The sequence below is a fragment of the Tyto alba genome, unplaced genomic scaffold (genome assembly GCF_018691265.1).
Source record: "Tyto alba isolate M040663 unplaced genomic scaffold, T.alba_DEE_v4.0 Super-Scaffold_2, whole genome shotgun sequence".
Lineage (NCBI taxonomy): Eukaryota > Metazoa > Chordata > Aves > Strigiformes > Tytonidae > Tyto > Tyto alba.
In genome coordinates this window covers 60524870-60545693 of record NW_024881282.1, presented here as the reverse complement: position 1 = coordinate 60545693, position 20824 = coordinate 60524870, and the positions used below count along the sequence as shown (strand labels likewise).

The 20824-nt window shown below is 36.2% G+C and overlaps 1 protein-coding gene across 4 annotated transcripts in view; it reads left to right on the top strand.

The window, feature by feature from the left end:
- Nucleotides 1-20824, top strand: part of DOCK4 (dedicator of cytokinesis 4) — a 264136-nt gene that overhangs the window by 180062 nt on the left and 63250 nt on the right. For all 4 annotated transcript variants that reach the window (XM_042792612.1, XM_042792610.1, XM_042792611.1 and 1 more), the window contains exons 23-26: nucleotides 1049-1241; nucleotides 9236-9363; nucleotides 11535-11669; nucleotides 16124-16222. In XM_042792612.1, the coding sequence (XP_042648546.1) occupies nucleotides 1049-1241; nucleotides 9236-9363; nucleotides 11535-11669; nucleotides 16124-16222 (555 nt within the window). The remainder of the gene's footprint in view (nucleotides 1-1048; nucleotides 1242-9235; nucleotides 9364-11534; nucleotides 11670-16123; nucleotides 16223-20824) is intronic.

Below are 20824 nucleotides of genomic sequence, written 5' to 3'. Positions count from 1 at the left end.
TCTTTATTTCAGTTGAGACTATTGAAACTGATTAGTACTAAAGCGCAGAGGCAAAACACACAGTAGACAGTTCTCTACATTAAGTGCCATAGACTTACTAAATTCTACAGCTCATAGGTAAATTGTCCTCTTCCCCTGTTTCTGTAACCAAAGGTGTTTAAAACCTGTTAAGAATTACTAATTTCTGAAGCTCTGTAGAAGTTTGTTCTTCCAAGAAAATGGCAAATCAGAGAGAACAGAGCACAGAGGTGGTTCTTCCATCTCATATCATGAAAACGGGTGGAGTGAAAACTTAATAGCAAAATGATATAAACAACCATGTTTGGAATTCTTCTTTAGTATCTGTAGTGTTGTATGTTTTCTGTTTTGATATCAGTGTGAAGGAGATCTGATGTACGAGCAGCTTTTCTCAATCATCAGGATTTGGAGAGGAAGAAGGGAATGTCAGTTCTAGCTTCCTTTCTCTGGTGCTGCCCTCCTTTCTGTTCCAGTGTTTTGCTTTCATATTCATTATAATCACCAAGGAATTTCTAACCCTATTTTAGTATTGCTGAAGTGAACCAAGACTACTGGTGCTGTCTCATTCCAAAATAAAAATGTTCATTATTTGAAAAGTGGAATATATGGAGGCTGTTATATTACTTAAAACAAAGCAAACCAAAACAACTCCACTCAAATCTTTTTGTTCTTCTACCAGCTAGCTTCTTTTATCCTTTTAAAAATTTCCTCTCACACAAAGATCATGAAGAATCTGTACAGTATAAATGTTTTTGTTCTAAGTTGAACTTTTTACTTTTAGTTTGTCCTGGGAGAAATGAACAGTCATTAGTTAATGGTTAAAGGAAAATAGTCACAAGTGTAAGCCCATTAAAGAATGTGACGATATTTCTTCTGAAAATATGACCATTTATAAAGCTACTAACAATCCTTGAAATGTAAAACCAGGCATTTTTCTACAGTTACTTAAATTTCTATAGTTATTTAAATTCTATAAATGTCAAAACTGTACTGCAATATCTGACTGTCCATTTTTGCCCTTTTCCTCTAGGCTGTGTTTCTCAGCTCATTCCCATCGGTGTACTCTGAACTTCTGAAGCTCTTTGATGTAAGAGAAGTGGCAAATTTGGTTCACGATGCTCTGGGCAGCTTGCCAGCTGTCATGCATGGCGATGAGTCCCTTCAAGCTGTTAAACTGCAGAGTATTGGGAAAACTGTAGAGAGTCACCTGTACACTAACCCAGGTAAGGCTAACCTGGGCTGCCTGCAAATAAGGAACTCAAATAGTGTGCTTGGTGCACGGGCCAGCGGGTGCTGAAGGGAATAGTGTTGCTCATAGTGCCTCCTAAGGAACAGTTCTTCAAACACTGCTCCCTACAGGCTGCTCATTTACAAGAATCCAGTTGGTTAAATTGAGTGTTTTGGTTTTTGGGGACAAAGACTCTTCAAATATAGTTTTGTTTTGATTTACTCTTGGCAATACATCTGTGAAGAAAGATTGCTTTATAGTTTTTAAGTAATTATAAAGAAATAAGCTTTACTAAATTGCTGTTTTGTTTTGTTTTGGGTGGGTTTTTTTGTTTTGTTTTGTTTTGTTGTTGTTGTTGTTTTCTGGTTGTTTTTTTTTTCCCCTCTTTTTCTCTTTTGGCAACAATTCAGCAAACAGATTGTCACTTATCCATTAAGTCTTATTTGTGTAACTCTTGCTAGTTCAGCACTTTCAAACCTTCATTTCTTAATGTAGCATAAAAAGACTACACAAATGCAAGTGATACTTGGTGCATAAAGTATGTAACAGCATAGATATTTGCTACGTGGAAGAAAACACTACTGTATAGTGGTGAGCCTGACATTCTTTTTTTCTATTCTAAGTGAAACCCATAGAAATGACCAAATAATAAATTTGAGATTAACTAATTTTGAAATAAAAGAATTAAAATGAAAGAGTTTTAAAGAATTCTAATAAGTGCTAATTTACTCACCAAAAGCCCTCTTGAGAGCTGTTTGCGCACTGGCTGATGGAGTTCAGTAGAAACAATAGCTTTTACCATCTAAGACATTCAAGATAAGCACATTACAATGATGAAGGCTCTGCAAAAACTACCAGGATATGCATAATTATTTTGAGATGCTGCAAAATAAAGGAAGAGATCTGAGAACTTTTGGGGTTTTTTAAGTGCTTCCAGTGACTGTACTTCAAAAGTATGAGCTCAAAGAAATGGATAAGAAGTATTGCATCGTGGCTACTTTGCTTTGTTCTGGTTGTGAAACAGCTTACCCTTTCCCTTGTGAGCCACAACCGGGGTCCCTTCCAGAACAGTTAGCTCTCCTTACAGCTGGTTGATCAGACCTTCGATGCTGTGGGTAGATGATGACATACTCACAGAGCAATCTTAAGGATGCTCAAACTTATATTTTTCATTTTCTGAACTATTTGGGGACCAGGTAGCAGCATCATTTCCATTTTCCTGCCTTTATCACAGTTAGGTCAGCCTAACCAGAAGATCCAAACAAATTAAGTAATTAAAGAGTGTTATTTAATGCCACCTAAGGGACTCTTGGTGACTTTCTTGGAACTGTAAACCTACTTTCAGCTGTATGAAAATATTTTTTTTTCTTTACTTCCTTTTGAAAAAGTGTTAGTTTTTTATTCAAATCCATTTTCATCATTAAGAAGTCATATGAGTTGGTTTGGCTATAAAAGCAATGAAAATCACATGTTCAATTTTACATGGAGTGTGGGTTATACACAAATAGAATATAAATTTCATAGACCACAGGAAAACTGATATAAAAGACATCAGGCAGTAATATAAGCTCCCAGTGTCCGTGATAAGAAGCTCAGGCAAAGACTTGTACAGTATAATTTCAGTCATCATTAAGGTGAAGGGTCTTGTGGAACATCTTGATCTCTTTGCCCTTAATGTTTTATCTCCTTAAAATAGAAAAATATAAGTAGACTTTCCGTAAGTCAATCCCTAGAAGGAATTCCTTTTAAAATCCTTTTGGGAAAATAAATATTGGACTAGACTATGTTAATGTGCAGAGTAAACTGTACATCCTAATGTGAAGTTGAGGCTTGCTGCTCTGAAAGTAATTGATTTCTGTCTCCCAGATGAAGATGATGAATGCTGCAAGCTGCAGTGCTAGCTAACACATTGGAACTAGATGGAACGCAGGAAATAACTATTCAAACATCTAAAAATGAGGAGGGTACTTCTTAGATAACATTTTCTGTTATCTGGAGCTTGTTTGGAAACAAGTGAGAGTAGTTTAGCATGGGAGCTTTACACATTTTGTGCTGCAAGGGCCTGAACAACTAACACATTAGCTCCCACTGCTGCAGAAATCAACTGACACTAAAGCTACAATTTTGCTAAAATTGGGAGATATATTTGGTATATTGTTGAAAACAAGCATCAGACATGCAAGGATTGATTTAAGTTGCCCAAGCACAGATGTTTAGTACAATTTCAGATGTATTCGATGCGTCTGGTTTCTGCCTGCCTCTCTAGATAATGCAGGTAATATATTGTATTTACTGATCATGTGTGGATAGGATGCCTGAAATGCCTCTGTATTGAGGCTGTGGTGCAGCTTCCTTAGAACCTTTTTCTATTTCAGTGATTTTAAATGTCAGCTCCTCCTATAGGTAATGACTACAGAGATGTTAAAAGGTGTCAGTAGCATTTACCTGTCTAGTTCCTGTGAAAAGTTAGTAGGTATTAAGGCTTTGCTTTACTTTGTTTTTTCCATATTTGCTTCTGCATCTTGGTAGTAAACTACACTGGGCGTCTAAAAAGAAACAGATGACAATTTTCCTGCTGATAAAGACAGGCAATATTTTTTTTCCTCTTGGCCTTTCTTTCAGTCTCCTGGTATTTTGGGTGTAACTCTTTGGACACATCCCTGTTGATAATTCTAGAATGGCTAAATTGAGTGATGACCTACATAGGCCTGTACACAGAAGATTTTCCACCTTTGTCATTTCTGATATATAAGTAGTCCAGCACTCATTTGTTGTCTTTTAAGCGTTAAATATTATTATAGCTTGCTTTGGGAAAGGGTTAAATCTATTTTGCTGGGAAGAGTTAAGGCCAATAACAGAGGAACACATCTTGAACCGTGTCCTTCTTGACATGGTTAAACAGGAATTGGCAGAACAGCAATAATTTTTTTTTCTCTAGGGGCACTACTTTGAGCTTGTAAATTCAATAGCTGTATAAACATGAAGTAAGTGGAATGTCTAGGTTTCTTCCTCCAAGGAGGATGAGTTTTCTTGGAATCACCAGCAACCAAACATGTCAATTACCAGAAGAGAAATTATATTAGTAGGTAAAGTCCTAAAAAAAGAAAATCACATATGGATAAACCCTGTATTTTAGCCCACTTATAGTCTGTGGTGCAGCTCTTTACCACATGGAGAATGTTCTTACAAGGCAAGAAACTTTGTCTTCCCAAAATATGAGGAATTGGACTTCTGTGACAGAGTAGCTAGGTAGGACTTTTCCTTTTACTGAGGCAAATAGTTCAAATCAAATAGAGGAGGGGCATATGATGTATGATATCTCTATATGAAATATATATATATTATGAAGCTAGGAAAAATCTTGAGTTGATGTTTTAAAAACATTTTCATGTGTTCATTATTTATTTAATCTGTAAAGCTTTATGTATTTATTTTGTATATAATTTATTCCTTACCTGGTTTTTATTGTTTTCTTTATTTTACATTGAAACCCACTATTAATAGATTAGAAAAGAGATAATTATCTCTTTGTTTTCTTTCTGAGATTGACTGCTTCCCTCAGCCTATCTTTGTGAATGGGTTCATCTAAGAGTTGCATCCTGTGTATCACAGGAGAATGGACATGTAGGAAACTATATGATTCAATAGTCATTCAGAGATTAATATCTGACACAATCAGTAAGAATAATTTATTATCTTTTAACTACCTCACAGAAAGGATGTTGTTAAATGTTAGATGTTCTATGGGGATGAAAAAAAAGTTGTAAGCAAGTTCAGGAAAAGATACCATTAACTGATAAGGAGGTTTAGTTCTAGAAGCTAGGTATTATGATTTCCCTCTTATTCCATTATTTTTCCAAAAGACTCAAAACTTCTCTTTAATGAGACCTCTAAGATATCTCAGTAATCACTGCAAGCTAATTGATTGCTATAAAAATGCAAAAAGCCTGTCATTATTGAAATTGTTGATAAAAATCCTGAATTAAATTTAATAAAAAGGCATTAAACTTTACATATGAACACAAATTGGAAAAAAAAAATCAATTTTTTTAAAACATAAAGGTTTTACACATTGATCCTTAGTACTGCTTTCAAGTACTTCAGGATCTTTTTCAGATTAATTAGTATTTAATTTGTCTTCCACAGCAATAAACTATTCCTTGGGTTTTTTTGTGTATGTGTGCTTCTATACACACTTGAGAGGGGATGTATTTGCATATGCTTGCATGAAAAAATTCAGCCTTTATTAATACTGCTATAATGGAGAGCAGAAAATATTTTGCAAAGGCTTTGCAAATGATGCTTTGCATCTGTCACTTTTTCAGGGCAAGGAAGGGCTTTCTCATCCATATCTGTGTTTTCCTTCTGCACTACAGGCAGTTTTATTCTTACAACTGAAAAAAGTACCTCATAGAAGTGTTGAAACTGACTGTTCTGAGAACAGTGACATGTCCATGCAGTCACAGGTGTATATATTTGGTTTTGAAATTGCAGTGATAACTGTTTGGCTAAAGTATTTTCTTCTGCCACCCTTAAGTCTAATGGTTCTTCCAAACAAGGAGGTGCAGACTGAATAGGTCCAAGTAAAACTATCAAAATCAAGAGCAACTTCTTTGCTTCTCACAGTTCAAGGAGAATGCTGTTTAAAATGTTCAATTACACTAATTGTTTTTCCAAGCAGGCTGAGGTTTTGACCATCTGTTCAGATAGAGTCATTGAAATGAATATCATCTTTCTGAAATTAATCTTCAAGATACACTAGAATATAGAAAGTTATGAATGTATGTGTAGGTGCTTTACCACTAACTGAAACGCAAGGGGGAAAGTTGTTCTGTGGATTAAATATTGAATGTTAATGTAGCTTGCATAAGAAAGTCACAAGGATTGCCCAGAGTAGTCTCTCTTTCTAAGTATGCCAAGCATGTACTTTGTAAAGCTCTATGTCATGATTTTTTTGCTCTTTTTCTGTATAATATTTGTAAAGGGCAAGCATTAGCATTTTAAGCAGTCAGCTAATTTGGCTTCCTGCACAGAAGAAAAATTAGGACAGTGACTGATGGATAAGAGTTCTGATTATTGCACCATTCCTTGTGCTCAATTTTTCTATCCACAGTGGCTGAGATTGCAGCTGACAATTTTTAAGAAAAAGCATAACCTGAGACAAATATTATACACTACTTTCTGCAGACTTTTTCATATAGTATTTGATTTGGCTCAGAGGTGAATATGCCAGCTCTCATCTTCTGTAATGACACTACATCTCTCCACCTAAACAGGTCAAGACAGAGAGGTATTTAGATTGTAGGCTCATGAGGAATATATCTAAAGCTGTGTTATATGTGGTGGTTAGTTCAGTAGCTGGCACTGTTCCCTCCCACATATAGATGCAAGTCATTGTAAGATGTGTTTTCCTAATCTGTTTGGTCTTGGTAAAATGAAGTTCCTGATCAATTTTTGGAACTTCTGCAAAAATGGGATATTTGAAACAGTTGAATGAGGATGCTCAGGTTTGCTTGAGATGCTTCAGGACATATCATATGCAAGAGTTGATTATTTAGATGTCAGGTGTTGCTACACGTAGATTCTCTGGTCTTCAAAATGAAGTTTGTAGTGCTATGTTTACATGTAAGCAGTGCACAGAGTAGTGTCACATCAGAAAAGGTACCAAATCCTGTGTGTGCTCATCAGGAAGCTGCCTAGAGTTAACCAAGAAGTACCTTGGCACAAGGCTGCTTCTGTGTTCTTCTCACCTTCTGGGCTGATGGATTTGAGTTGTAGCTGCAAGAAAGGACCGGCTCTTCTCAGAGGACCTATGGCCCAAGGGATAAGGTTCACAGCAGTAATGTGTGAAAGAGCTACTATAACTCCACTGTGACAGTTGTGGGGTGAGTAGTGATTTGAGCATTTGCCTGGGAACAGAAGACCAGGTTCAGTGCTCTGTCAGCCTGGATTTAGCTTCCTATCACCTGCCTTCCAGGAGAGTACCCCAACCAGAGAGCCACAGGTTGGTTTACACAGTGAACCCTTCATCTCTTCTTTTGAAGATGGGTTACCAGATACTCAAGAATTCAATACGTGTAAGGCTTAATGGAAATCAGGGAAAAGAAGCTATCCCCTGTAATCTAGAAGTTAGGTCTTCTATATAGGAATGGAGATACCTGCTTTTTCGTTTCAGCAGAAGACATTAGCTCTGTTTTTTCATCATCAATCAATAAGCAGATTTAACAGTGGCGATCAGAAGCTGGCACTTTCCTAACTACAGGTCTGCACGTTAGCCATCTTCCTGCCTGCTTTCCTTTTGACCCTGTAGATTTTGCAGTGGATGGGTCAGTGGCAGCTGTGCACACGTGATGTCTTAGACTACCTGGGGCAATACTTTGCTGAGCTTCTGTTTTTTAGGTAGATAAAAAGAAAATGCCTTGTTGATTTGGTTGAGAACCTTCTGCCCAGCCACAGGCAGATACTAACTCTCAGGGCAGTCCTGATGAAAATGTACTGAGGCACTTGCAGAAGTAAGCAGTTACTGGATAGAGGCTATCTCCCAATTTGGGGCTTCAGTACCACTGGTTTTAGATTAATTGATGGCCTTTTGCCTATCGCCATACAGCCTTTGTATTTATTTTTCTTCAGTAGGAAAATATCATGGAACACCTAAGTAATGAGTGAAACACCCATTTAAAAAGAGGAGGTGAGCTTTTTTTTGAAAACAAGAATATATTTAAATAGTGCGTACAAATCAACTTGCCCTTATGATTTGTCTTGTGTTATACAGATAAATAGACAATGAAAACAAGGGAATAATAGACAAGAACAAGATTAGTGCTGTATTTCAATGAGTGAAAGAAGCATCCAACAAATGAAATCTCAGAATAAATCTTTTTCTCCCTCATGGTAAAAATAGAGGAAATGTTTGACGGTTAAAAAGTGTTTATAGAAAGACTAATCCACAAACAGTACCTGGTTGGCAAAATGATTTTAAAGGAGTAATTTTCTAGCTAGATAAACTCAATTTTTAGGAAATAATTAATTAATTTAGGAAATCATTAAATTAATGAACAAAGGAACTGAGTAGATGAATACATTTATTATGAATGTAGCATATAATCATTATTAAAGTTTTAATAGAAGAAATTATTCAAGTACATTTCTATGAGATCATAATTTCTCAATTTTGGAAAAGATCTAAATACAACAACAAAATGAAAACAAGTAACACACCCATTCCATTTATCAAGTTGTAAATAGGTGTTTAATGTGTTATCAGAAGTGTATTAGGGCTCTTCCCATTTAATATTGTCTTTAATCCTAAGAAAAAGAAGCAAGAAACAGTAGCATATTAGTGAAGTTCTTTCATATTTTGAGATAATTCAGGACTGAAAGTAACACCAAAGAGCTTCTGTTTAGAAAATGAAATAAAGGAAAGGCAAATCATCTTATGTAGACACCAGTAGTCTAATTTGCTCATACTCAGTAGGAGTGAGGAATCTGGAAAACTGAAAATCCTGAAAGAAATCTGAAAGTACTGCTTGTCTGTAAAGTAGAACTCATTTGTAGAATAACATAAGTTCAAGATGAAGTCTGTTGTAACTTTGGTTTGCAAAGGGATCCTGTCACATGGCAGGGAACACCAGACCATAATTTCACTTTATTTTGAACCCACGTATTACTGAGATAAGTTTTTTTGCATGACAGTTCAATAAGTACTTAGAATTTTCTGTTAGATATAGTATATTCCACACAGTGGTGTTTTTCTCCATCTACGATATGACATACTGACTTTCAACATATTGTTTATTCTTCAAATATTTGCTTTAGGATATTATGATTATGAAGTAAAAGCTTCTGCTTATTAAAAAAGTTGGTTAAAGCAAGAAAAAGGTTCTGCTTATCAGAAATACTGTTTTGGACTGAAGACAGATTTTACATCTGTATTAAAATTAAATGATTCTATGAGAAGCTCCTACTCATAAAATTTTTATTTTTTTCCAGATTCTCGATACATTCTTCTTCCAGTAGTTTTACATCATCTCCACATGCATTTACAAGAGCAGAAGGACCTTATAATGTGTGCACGTATCCTTAGCAACATATTTTGCCTCATCAAGAAGAACAGCTCAGTGAGTAAACACCATGTCACATCTACAAGGTGTTGAACTTCTTTATATGGCTCAATGACATTTAGTGACACAAGCTGGACCTTGACCAAGAGCCATTTAAAGAGTTCTCTGTGTAATGATTCTGCATAGGCATGTCATTTTGATTTCTCATAAGCCTTTTCTTCCCATGCAAGAATATTTTAATTGTAGCGCATAATGTTCTGCCAAGCTTTGACTCTTTTTGAGCATTTTGTTGGACAGAAGGAAATGTCCACTTCCTTTTTCTATTGTGGGCTGTTTAGTCACAGGGAACACAGGGGTGATATAGGTAAGTTGATTGATATGAGTATTGCAAGGGGTGTTGCACTTGGTTGTTAGTTGACAAACTTTGTGGCCAATTTCTGATGTTTGTGTTTGCAAATTTATCTGTGAAAGCTGCATATGAGAGCTAGCTTAGATAGGTGCACTGCGCATATGAAGATGATGATGATAAGTTCTGACAGGCAAAGGGATATAAGACAATTAAAAACAAACACTGCCTGTAGTGAGTGCAATACATACATATCAAGGCCAGCATACCTTACACTGTAATGTGTTAGTGAGAAGTGGTTTATGTGTTTCTTCATTTCATACCACTGTCAGCAATTCAAGTTGCTCTATCAGTGGTTTGATATGGATGTGGCTTGCAACTTTGGCACTGTAACATTTTCAGTGCAGCAGCTCCTGGATTAGTATAATATTTTATCACAAGATAAAGTGATAGATGATAAAGCATAGCTGTGGTTTTGGATTGGGAGAAAGGCTTACCTGTCTGGTCTTAATTTCAAGAGATTTTTCATTTGTAGTCACCAAGCCAGAGATGTACACAATAACAAGTGGATATCTACATAAAACTCTCTCCAATGTTTAGGATATGCAGCTACTATTTTTAGTAGTCTTTGAGTCATTGAGAGTACTCACAACTTGGTGACTTTGATAGATTTTTGTGTATCAGTTCAGAACTTGCTTCCTTCCATGGTAATCAAGATGATGTAGAGGTTGAGTGAACAAGTGAATTTGCAGTAAGGCAGCTTTGAAAATTAAAGTTGTTGGCCATTCTAACAGTAGTTTGTGCGTGAGTCCTCATGGTTGATACAGTTCCTAAATACACTGTATACTGCCTGCCGTCATAAGTAGCAAAGTTAACAGTTGTTTGATACTAGACGAAGTGACAGCAAACACGGCCATGACACTAGAGTCATCTTGAGTCCAAACAGGAGTTTTCAATTTTGTTACAAATCATATGCGTCGGGTATGTAGGAAGTAAAAAAAAAAAAAAAAAAAAAAAAAAAAAATAATCACACCTATACCTCGATGTCAGCAAAGTTGAATATCTATTTGTCATCTGAGTTTTAGTTTGGTTGTGCACATTTGATTATAAAGTGTTTGTTTCTGCGAAGAAGCGTCATCTTAAATTGTGGATAAAATCGCTCAGATTAAGATGGTGGTGTCTGCTGCAGTAAAGGCAGAAAACATTGTTGAAGCAGGGAAAACATATTCCCATATGAATTAAAAAGGAAAAGTAACTACAACTTAACTACATCAATTGTTTTCATGTGTTTAATTAAGGTGTTCATGGTCTCCTTTGGCACTGAACACTTTGGTTCCTTTGAATTGATGTTGCAGTTGTAGGCTTACATAAATGACTAATTTGTTTGTGCTACTCAGTTGATGGGAAGCAGTGTATCTGGTCCTTACTGCTGAAGCAGGTCTTGGAGGTTGAGCACCATCTGCTTGTTTCTGGTGATAGTTTCGAAGTGTGAAAACAGAATTCTACTTTTTGGAATTTAAGCCTCTCTTGGCAATTTCCTCAGAAAATCTATGGGCGTTACCTATAAAAATCTTGCCCGAAAAGTTCTTGAATATATTTTACTGCTTTCTTCTAAACATTAATTGGAAATAGAGAGATGCTAATGTGCTTAATGCTTACATATTCAAAGTCATCCTAGTAACTGTCTTCTATATCTGAGTATATTGTAATTAACTGAAAACCGTTAGAAAAACTCACTTGAATTAAACAATATCTTAATTAGAGAATAGTCCTTGCTTCTCAATTGTAAAACTATAATTTGTTTCTAAAATGACATCGAAGGAAATATGCCTCTGGTCATCTTTATATTTTAAAATATTAAATGTTTTATTTATTATTTAAGGAAAAATCTGTCCTGGAAGAAATTGATGTGATTGTAAACAGCCTGCTAGATATTCTGTTAAGGACCATACTTGAGATCACCAGCCGACCACAACCATCAGGGCCTGCTATGCGCCTCCAGTTTCAAGATGTGACTGTAAGTTTCTCATAATGAAATAGCTCACAGTTGTCACTGGTTGGGCTACCAGATTTGTGACAATATTTTCTTTCTATTGTAATTCACAGTGTTAAGATTTTGTGTATAAAACATAGAATAATGAGAACAAAGAAAACTTGCCTTGCATTTTATTAATTTTCAGTGGAAATAGTGTTTTTTTCATAAAATTTATGTATAAATTGTGACAAAAAAATCCTTAAAAGATAAAATTTATTTTGAGACTATTTCTGGTCAATAATTATTTTGTTATGTTTATTTTCTTGACAAATTTAATAGCTTTCTGAAACTCTCTTTAAGTTTGAATTCCTGAAAATGAATATCAATCAATAACATTTTACTTCCTAAAAGCATACATTCTTACATGATTAAACAGCTCAAAAATGCCTGCAGAATCTGTGATGCTAACTTGTTCAAGTCCAAATTTATTAATTGAAAGGCATTTTGTTGTTCTCTGGGATGAGCATTTGAGCTTCATTTCTATCACATCAAGTAGAGCACAGAGGATGGATTTAGAAGATTAACAAACGATATTTTCATCAACCTGCTAAAACAACTAATGCAATTTAGAAGGTTGAAATGCAGGCATTTACAGAAAAGCCTATGATAAGCATTGACAAAACAAAATGAAGTGTTATTTTGCTTTTTTTTCAGCAAGGTTCACAGTTTGCTTTTGAAGGGCAAGTCAGTTCTAATATAGCAAGGGATATGAGGTGAGAGGGTAATATTTTGTGCAGAGTACATACTATGCTGTGTGATTTCCATCTCATTTTACACGTAATTAACTGTCCAATTTTTGCACAGTAACAGGTTCTGTTAAGGAATAGATGGTTGCTTTTCAAAAAGAAATTTCTCAGAATTTCTTCTGAGATCAAACATTTAAAAAGTATTTAACAGCTGTGGAAGAAATATGTTGTTGAGTTTTTTTGTTTGTTTGCTTTACTTTATCCCACAGAGAACAAACGTTATATGAGGTGTCTTATGGAGCTGACCAAGCTCTGTAATAAGATAACACCATGCTTTAGTCACTGTGGTTCAGCAGGACTATACATCTAAGAGTTTGCGTTTTTTTCTTTAAATTATGAAATTACAAATGTATGCTGTGTGGCATATCAGGCCATCACAAGAAAATCTAAGCTGTAGTAAGGTTTGTTGTATTAGACCGTTAGTACAGCAAAGCTTGGAGTTTATTGGTTTCTTTTGAGATATCCACTTGCTTTCAGATTAAGTTTTCATAAAACACCGTGTCAGCCTAATTCTTTCACACGATCAAAAATTTAGACTCTGAGAGTGCTTTCAAGTTGCAAAATTTTCTTTTCATGCATCAGAAAAGCCATGTCATTGTTACCACAGGCTCTCAAAGAATGCTTAATGTGGAAGTGACTCACAGCACAGCATAAGGCAATTATATACATTTATGTAGAAACATCATGCAGTATGTGCTTATGGCAACACATGGAAACAGATTCTTGGAACTATTTGTAGAGCAAATATGATAAAGTACTCAATGTGAGTACAGCAGTAGAGTCTGTTCCAGTATGTTAGCATTATTCCAAGCTGCATGCATCATAAAATATTCTTTGTGAGGTGTATCATGGCAGCACACTGGATAAAATTCTGTCATACTTTTGCATCAGATACAGTCTTCCTTGTGGAAGTAGTCCCAAACTCATCTCAGTGTGGTCTTCTAGCTCCACATGTCACTGTTTTTCTGCACAAAGAAGCAGCATAAAGTCAGGCAGCATCAGGCTGTGTGCTGCCATGACTGTACCATTTCCTTCATCTCAAGTAGTTTTGGTACCTTGGTACTGTTTCAATTTGCAGTGAAGAATCTTGTTAGATGGATGTGGTGCTTTAAACTGAGCACAAAGAATATGCGTCTTCAGACTATCAGCGTTACAGATGTTGCACTAACATTGGATTTAATGCAATGATGAAAGTGACACTTCTGCTTTACGATGTCAGTGATTGAGACTTTTACATTTCCTTAAGAAAAACGCATTTCCATACGAGTTAGCAGAAAGCAATCCAATTAAAGCAAACCTTTATTGATTTCAGATCTTAGAAGTTCAGTCCCTCAGAACTTAAATGGGTTGCAATTTAATTGTGAACTCCATGTATTTTAATAATTGTGCTCCTTAAATAAGACACAAAAAATTATTTCAGGATTCTACCTAAGTGAATTGGATATACCACTTGGCTTGACTTATGACACTAGAATTAGATCCTAAGTGATTTTTATCAAGGTCATTACGTGTGTGGAGCTTCCTTTCATACATGATTTTCAAGTTAGTCTGTGACTAACACTGGCAGAAACCTTGCAACATACATTTTTATGTTGAGTTCAACAAAAGCATCTGAATGTTCATTGTTATTTTAAATAACAGCTGCTTGTATAGGTACCTACATTTGAATTAAAAGATCAAATTTAGAAGTTGGTTAACAACTAGCTAAAGCTGGTACCCTTTTAAAGCTAATCTGTCTGTCAACTATAATAGTACAGCTTTCTTTAATAGATTGTGACTTTTAATATACTACTATAAGTCAAAGTAAATGTGGGAACATAGCTGGACAGTGACTAGAAAGAACTGCTTAAAATGCTTAAGCAAGAAAGGACATATTCAAATGGTTCACACTCAAATTTTGTCACTCAAGCGAGCAATCAGGTAAGCTTACACCCTTGTTTATTTACTCTGCTTATTTTGGCTAATTAGCCAAATCTGAGTGGTCTCAGATTTTATAACTGGAATAAAAGTCTCCAAAAATTATCCCTATTTACATGAACCTACATTATACTAAATGGCATGATAAAATCATACTGGGGCTAGATATAATGAAATTGAAAATGCTAAAAAATAATGATAAAAGACCAAAATGGTTTTGGTTTTGGAAGATAACCTGATAGGATTGGAAATAAATTTTCAGATATTTACAAGATAGCAGCTGTAATCTTGATGGTTATGTCCAGAGAATGAAGGTTAAGAGACTTTGTAGCCTTAGGGTATTGTTTTGAGAATGCTATGTTCACTGTAAAAAACAGTGGTTTTACAGAGAGGTAATTACTTTGGGATCATTACCTCAGAGTATAATCTCATTATGGGCAAGACAATTATTATTTGATCACCATGTTGCCAGTGAAAGCCGTCACCTCACACACCACCAAGTATACATGGTATAATCACCAGTGAATTAGGCCTTCCAATGTAAAATCCAGAGCACTTCTGTGAAAACATATTCCTTTTTAAAATCTTATTTGCTGCTTTTAATGAAGGACAGGGAAAAATCTTCCCAAAATTTGACTTAACAAACCAATGGAAGACACCATTTTAAAGTACTGTTACCATACCTGTCTGTTCTCCCAGTCTCGTTCCCTGTTCCTGGTGGATACAGGCCAGAAGTGTATTTCCCATTTGTTAACAAGCTTGTAATGTTTTAGAATTGTTCTTTCTAAGCACTGGGATGCAGTCCAGACCTTTCACTCTTTTATGTCCTTATCATTCTGCAGTCAGACCAGATTGATACCATTCATTGTTTCTTCCCAGTTCCAAAGTGAACAAGCAGACAGAAAAAGGGAGAGGGGAGAGAATCTACTCCTTCCCATAACGTCTTGGTCGTTTGATTGCTCCCTGGAGATACCCAGTGTCGTTCTCTGCTCTTTTGTTCCTGAACCTCGTGCTGTTTGAAGGGCAGCCCGGAGAATGTGCATCTGCAGAGGCCGGGGGGAATCCATGCAGCAGTGCAGCGAGTCCCGGAGTGTCCCTTTTCAGGAATGTAGGATGTGGTGGAGTGTGAATCCAGGAACTGGCACTGTGAGAGAGAGTGGTCTTGCCCTTTAATTAAGTTCAACTTCTAGATATATGTTTTAATGAGAAATTCCTCTGTAAGCCCAAGGAAACTTCTGATCAAAACATTTTCGATGTTTGTTCAGTCCTATAGAGTTTTCTTTCTGACAAATATTTTTTTGTGATGAAAAATTGTTTTGAAAAATTTCCAGCTAACTCCATTATTTTTTTCCCTAAAGGAAAACAAGAGCATTCTTCCCAGAGCTGTTGCAAGATATTTTTGTTTGTATTTGTTTCAAAACTGAGTTGACTAAGAGGTTGTAATTTTAGCAATCTAAATAATCTGTTTAAAAACAGATACAAGGGAAACAAATCACAAATCAAAATTTTACCGGTTTAGCCCTTCTGGAACTATTTCAAATAAATTTTGCTAAGCAAGTAAACTGCATTTGGGGAAAAATAATTCTTTAAATGGGAAGGAAGATCATAGCTAAATTAATGTATTTTCACAAAAAATGGAGTCTAAGCCTAATTGTAGATTAATTTCCCTTGCATTTGTTAATTATTTTTACGTTCTTATAATGCGACAGTTTAAACTTAAGTACAGAAAACATTATAATCTATCATATAACTATTATTGGCTTATCTGAACAGGGAGAATTTGTCTCCTGTTTGTTGTCACTCTTGCGACAAATGACTGATAGACATTATCAACAGCTTCTTGATAGCTTCAGCACAAAGGAAGATCTGAGGGTAAGTGACAGAATTGTCTTTCCTCTTGTTCAGGTCTCTTTTTAGTTCTCTTTCTGATTTATCTCCCTTTAAAATATTCCTGTGCTTTGATGAAACACTTCAGTATTTAAATGCACTCTGTTTTTAAGATTAGCTAACTTTTGCACAGGCTTTCTTGTGTACTCAGGTCTACTCTTACAGTGGGGCTAGGATTCTGTTGCTTCTACAATGACAGCAGATAGAACAGGGATGGAGGGGAGTATATAATTGTTTTAAAGCCATAAACTTAGCCTCCTAGCCTGTTTTAAAGATTGTGTTAAAGGCTAAACAGTTTTGCTTGATTCTTCTTGACAGGTGTTTAGGTTTTTTGTTTGGCTTACTATATTTGTTTTATTTATTCATTCATTATTTTGTATATGGCAATGGCAAAAACACAGCTTGAGAAATGCACATTCAACTGTCTCTCCATTTTTCTGAACTGTGCAGCAAGTCCATTGGCAGGAGGACCTGTCAGACTTGTAAACTCTGTCTGCTCAGTTTGATTGTGAAAGAGAGTAGCTGCAGAGCTGTTTCAGGGCAGCCTGTATTAATTTCTGTGATGGAGTTGCCAGGTTCATGGAGATATATCATTTTTAATTCCTTTTTGGAGAAGGAGGGTGGAATTTAAAAAAAAAAAAAAAAAGTTAAGATTTCCTGCATAAAGATATACACTAAGACTTCCACTCTGGTAGACCGTGAAAAACTTATATAGTACCAAATTTGATCCACACAAGAAATCTTGAGTAATCACTTATGCCCATTATTCAGCCAGTGATCCTAGATAGAATAGTAATTATGTCCTAGTTTGACAGTATATTTTTAGATGTTACTCTTAAATTACCATTTGATAAACTTAAGTACTGCCCTGAAAAGGAGAGTCTAGTCATGGTGCAATTTCAGATTTCCTTAAATTCCTGATAGCTGTTTAGAGCTGTTCTGAAGAGAACATACAATTAGTGTATACCTTTTCTTTGTAGTGAGATGGTCAAACTGACCTTGAAAGGTAGAAAACGCTATGAAGAAGTTAACTCTATCATGAATCAAGAGTACTACCTAGGAGTTATATAGGGTGGACAATTTTTATACTAGTATTACAGCAATTTTTAGTATATGTTGTGGAACCTAGGTATTTTTTACTGAAAATATTTTCCCTTTTGTTTGAGTTCTGAGCAGGTCTGTATTTCTAGGTTTGGATTTTTATATTTCCTAGAGGTTACAAGCTTGTTTTCTGTTTGATATATCTATGAAATACAGTGTTGAGTTTATTCAGACTTTCTTGCTTCTAGAACATGAAAATCTCTAGAATTAATGCTTGAATGGTGTTTCATTTGACACATTTAAATTCCCCCCACGCACATACCCTACTATTATAGACAGCCATATGGAAAGCAGCTGTAGCCAGTGCCATCAGCTATCAAAATATAGGTCTTAAGAACTCAAGTCCAGCGTTTGTTATTCCATTCAGATCTCATCAAATCATCATCAGCTTCACCAGTGATTCAGTGGCAGTAGCTTCATCATAATTAATGCAGCATTCCTTCTCTTCTGAATCTTAAATAATTATATTTTTTTCATCACTTGGAAATATCAGATATCATTGAAATGTGTACAACTGGGAGCAAGAGGGAAAGACAAGAGCTAGTGTGTGAGGCTGACACTGCTGTTAATCATGAGGTGACTGTGTATGACTTCGGCTATCTAAACCATCTTGCCACTTACCTCTGTTTTTTTCTGCTTTGTTTGCCAAGTGTGGAACTTCCTTGGTATTTTATACTGCTTTAAGATATGCTTCATAGGAAATGCCATCAGTATGAGTAAAGGAAGATTCAGAAGGTGTAAATATATGTGATAAGACTTTTTTTTTGTCTGAGATGCTTTTAGAGGCTGAACTAGTTAGTAGCAATAGTTAATCTCATGGCTAGTATGTACTTTGGGATTTAAGCTTCAGTGGTAAATACCATCAGATTGATGTATTTTTGGATGCCCTATGGTCACTGATGTCAAAGTGGACTGGGTCTTCCCTAAGCCACATTACAAGTTACAAATCTGATACGGGGTCTGCAAGGGACTACCTGAGAGTAACCCAGGCCTTTCAATTGCTATCTGCTGTGCTTTTTCGCTTTGACTACCTCTATTTATAATTAATCATTTATACCGAATGATTAGACACTGATATCACAAGGTATTTCTTCTTTTGGACTAATTCTCAAGGTAACAATATCAAATACTTGCATGAATTCATGTTTACACAGCATTTGTGATGCTACTAAAAAAATACCCCCACCAAACCACTTCTCCAAAGAAAATTCACTCATGCAAGTAATTGTAAAAAGGGAATGAAGGTTGCCATTCATTCTATCAAAAATTATTTGCAGTTCTTATTATTTTTAATTTTTTTTTAAACAGTCTATACTAAAATTATTAAAGTCTGTTTCCAGCTTGTTACTCACAGTATAGCAAAATGGAGAATGACATGTACACATTTTTATATGACATGCGTCTGAGTGATGCTTTAAACATGGTGATTGTTTATGGAACTATTTCCTCTATTTTGTAAATATATTTAATTTAGGTAATTGACATGGTGACTGTTTTCATTTTAGTCAGTTCTTTAAGAGAGTCAGATTTTTTCCACACAAAGCAGAAGATAGAAAAAACATTTTATATTTGAAAATATGCAAATGAAGTAAGAAAGAAATGACAGGGGATTCATGGCTGAGTGGTAGCACCAGAGACTATACTTCACTCACTTTTTAAAACATTGAATTTAATGAGGCAGTAATTTTAAATGTTTCCTTTTATCTTTCAGTATTATTTTAAAGATTTGCTCCTTTTGTTTACCACAAAATACCATCTTCTTCTAGTAAATATATTTTATAGCAATTTATAGAACAGAGGCACCCTTGTAGGCGGATGTTTGCTGCCACAAAAAAGCTCAGATACAATTTATGACAAAAGGTAACAGTGGAAGTTATAAATATGAGGAGAGAAATGGGAAAGTGGATGAGAAAAACAGTGTATCTTACCACAATACAGCTTTGACCAAAGCAAAGTGGTTTTGGCTGATATGTATGTGGTTTTTAATAAATATATTATAAGAAGACAAACAGATAACCACACGCTAGAAGGCCTAGTTTTTATCCACTGACCGTGTACCCTACATATGTGGCAGAATTGATATACAGGCAAGATCTGATGAAGGAAAAGATAATATTTCATAGGGATGGGTATAAACGTTACTAGTTCTCTGATTCCTCCCTTCCAGCTAAAGGAACCTGAGCAGGGTGAGGTGAGTGCCAAACCATACCACCAAGTGCAATTTATTCCACTGTTCTCTAATGATGCCTCGGACATGGGCTGTGTGAGGTCTGTAGGTGTAAGGAATGTCTCTGGTGGAGAAGCTCAGTTCTAGACACCATCCTTCTCCAGCTAGGCAGGGACATCTGCTCACATGTGGGACTTCTGAAATCATGAATGCTGGGGCAGACATGTAGTTCTAAAAGAAATATTTGGTTGACTTCTGATGTAGATTGAGGAAACAGTGAAGGAAAGATCTGGGAAAGAAGTTGGCCACAGGATGGATGAATTGTCTGGGCAGAGAGAGCTCAGTGTTAAACCATCCTCTTTCTTATGGGCACCCTGGTGCTCTGCAAAAAAGCTTGAGGATGCTCTCCAAAGACTTGATACCAAGTAGCTTGATAACTTTTCAGTGTGAACCAAAGCAATGGATGATCAAGCAATTATCTTCAAAGCAGGCTGTTGACCCAAACTAAAATGCTATATAGATGCACCCTGAGAGATCCAGTGAAGAGTCTGTCCTGCTTTACAGAGGATTTTATGTGCATACAGGAAAATCATAGAATGGTTTGGGTTGGAAGGGACCTTAAAGATCAACTAGTTCCAACCCCCTCACCATGGGCAGGGACACCTTCCACTACATCAGGTTGCTCAAAGCCCCATCCAACCTGGCCTTGAACACTTCCAGGGAGGGGGCAGCCACAACCTCTCTGGGCAACCTGTTCCAGTGTCTCACCACCTTCACAGTAAAGAATTTCTTCCTTAGATCTAATCTAAATCTAGCCTCTTTCAGTTTAAAACTGTTACCCCTCATCCTATCACTACACTCCCTGATAAGAGGTCCCTCCCCATCTTTTCTGTAGACCCCCTTTTAAGTACTGGAGAGCCACTATAAGGTTTCCCTGGAACCTTCTCTTCTTCAGACTGAACAACCCTAACTCAGCCTGTCCTCATATGGGAGGTGATCCAGCTGCCTGATCATCTTTGTGGCCCTGCTCTGGACCCACTTAAGCAGAACCATGTCCTTCTTATGCTGGGGGCCCCAGAGCTGGAAACAGCATTCCAGGTTGTATCTCATGAGAGTGGAATAGACGGGGAGAATCACCTCTCTTGACCTGCTGGCCACACTTCACTTGATGCAGCCCAGGATACGGTTGGCTTTCTGGGTTGAGAGAGCACATTGCTGGCTCATAGCCAGTTTTCCATCCAATACTACTCCCAAGTCCTTAGGGCTGCTGTCAATCCACTCATTGCCCAGCCTGTATTTGTGCTTGGGATTGCCTCAAC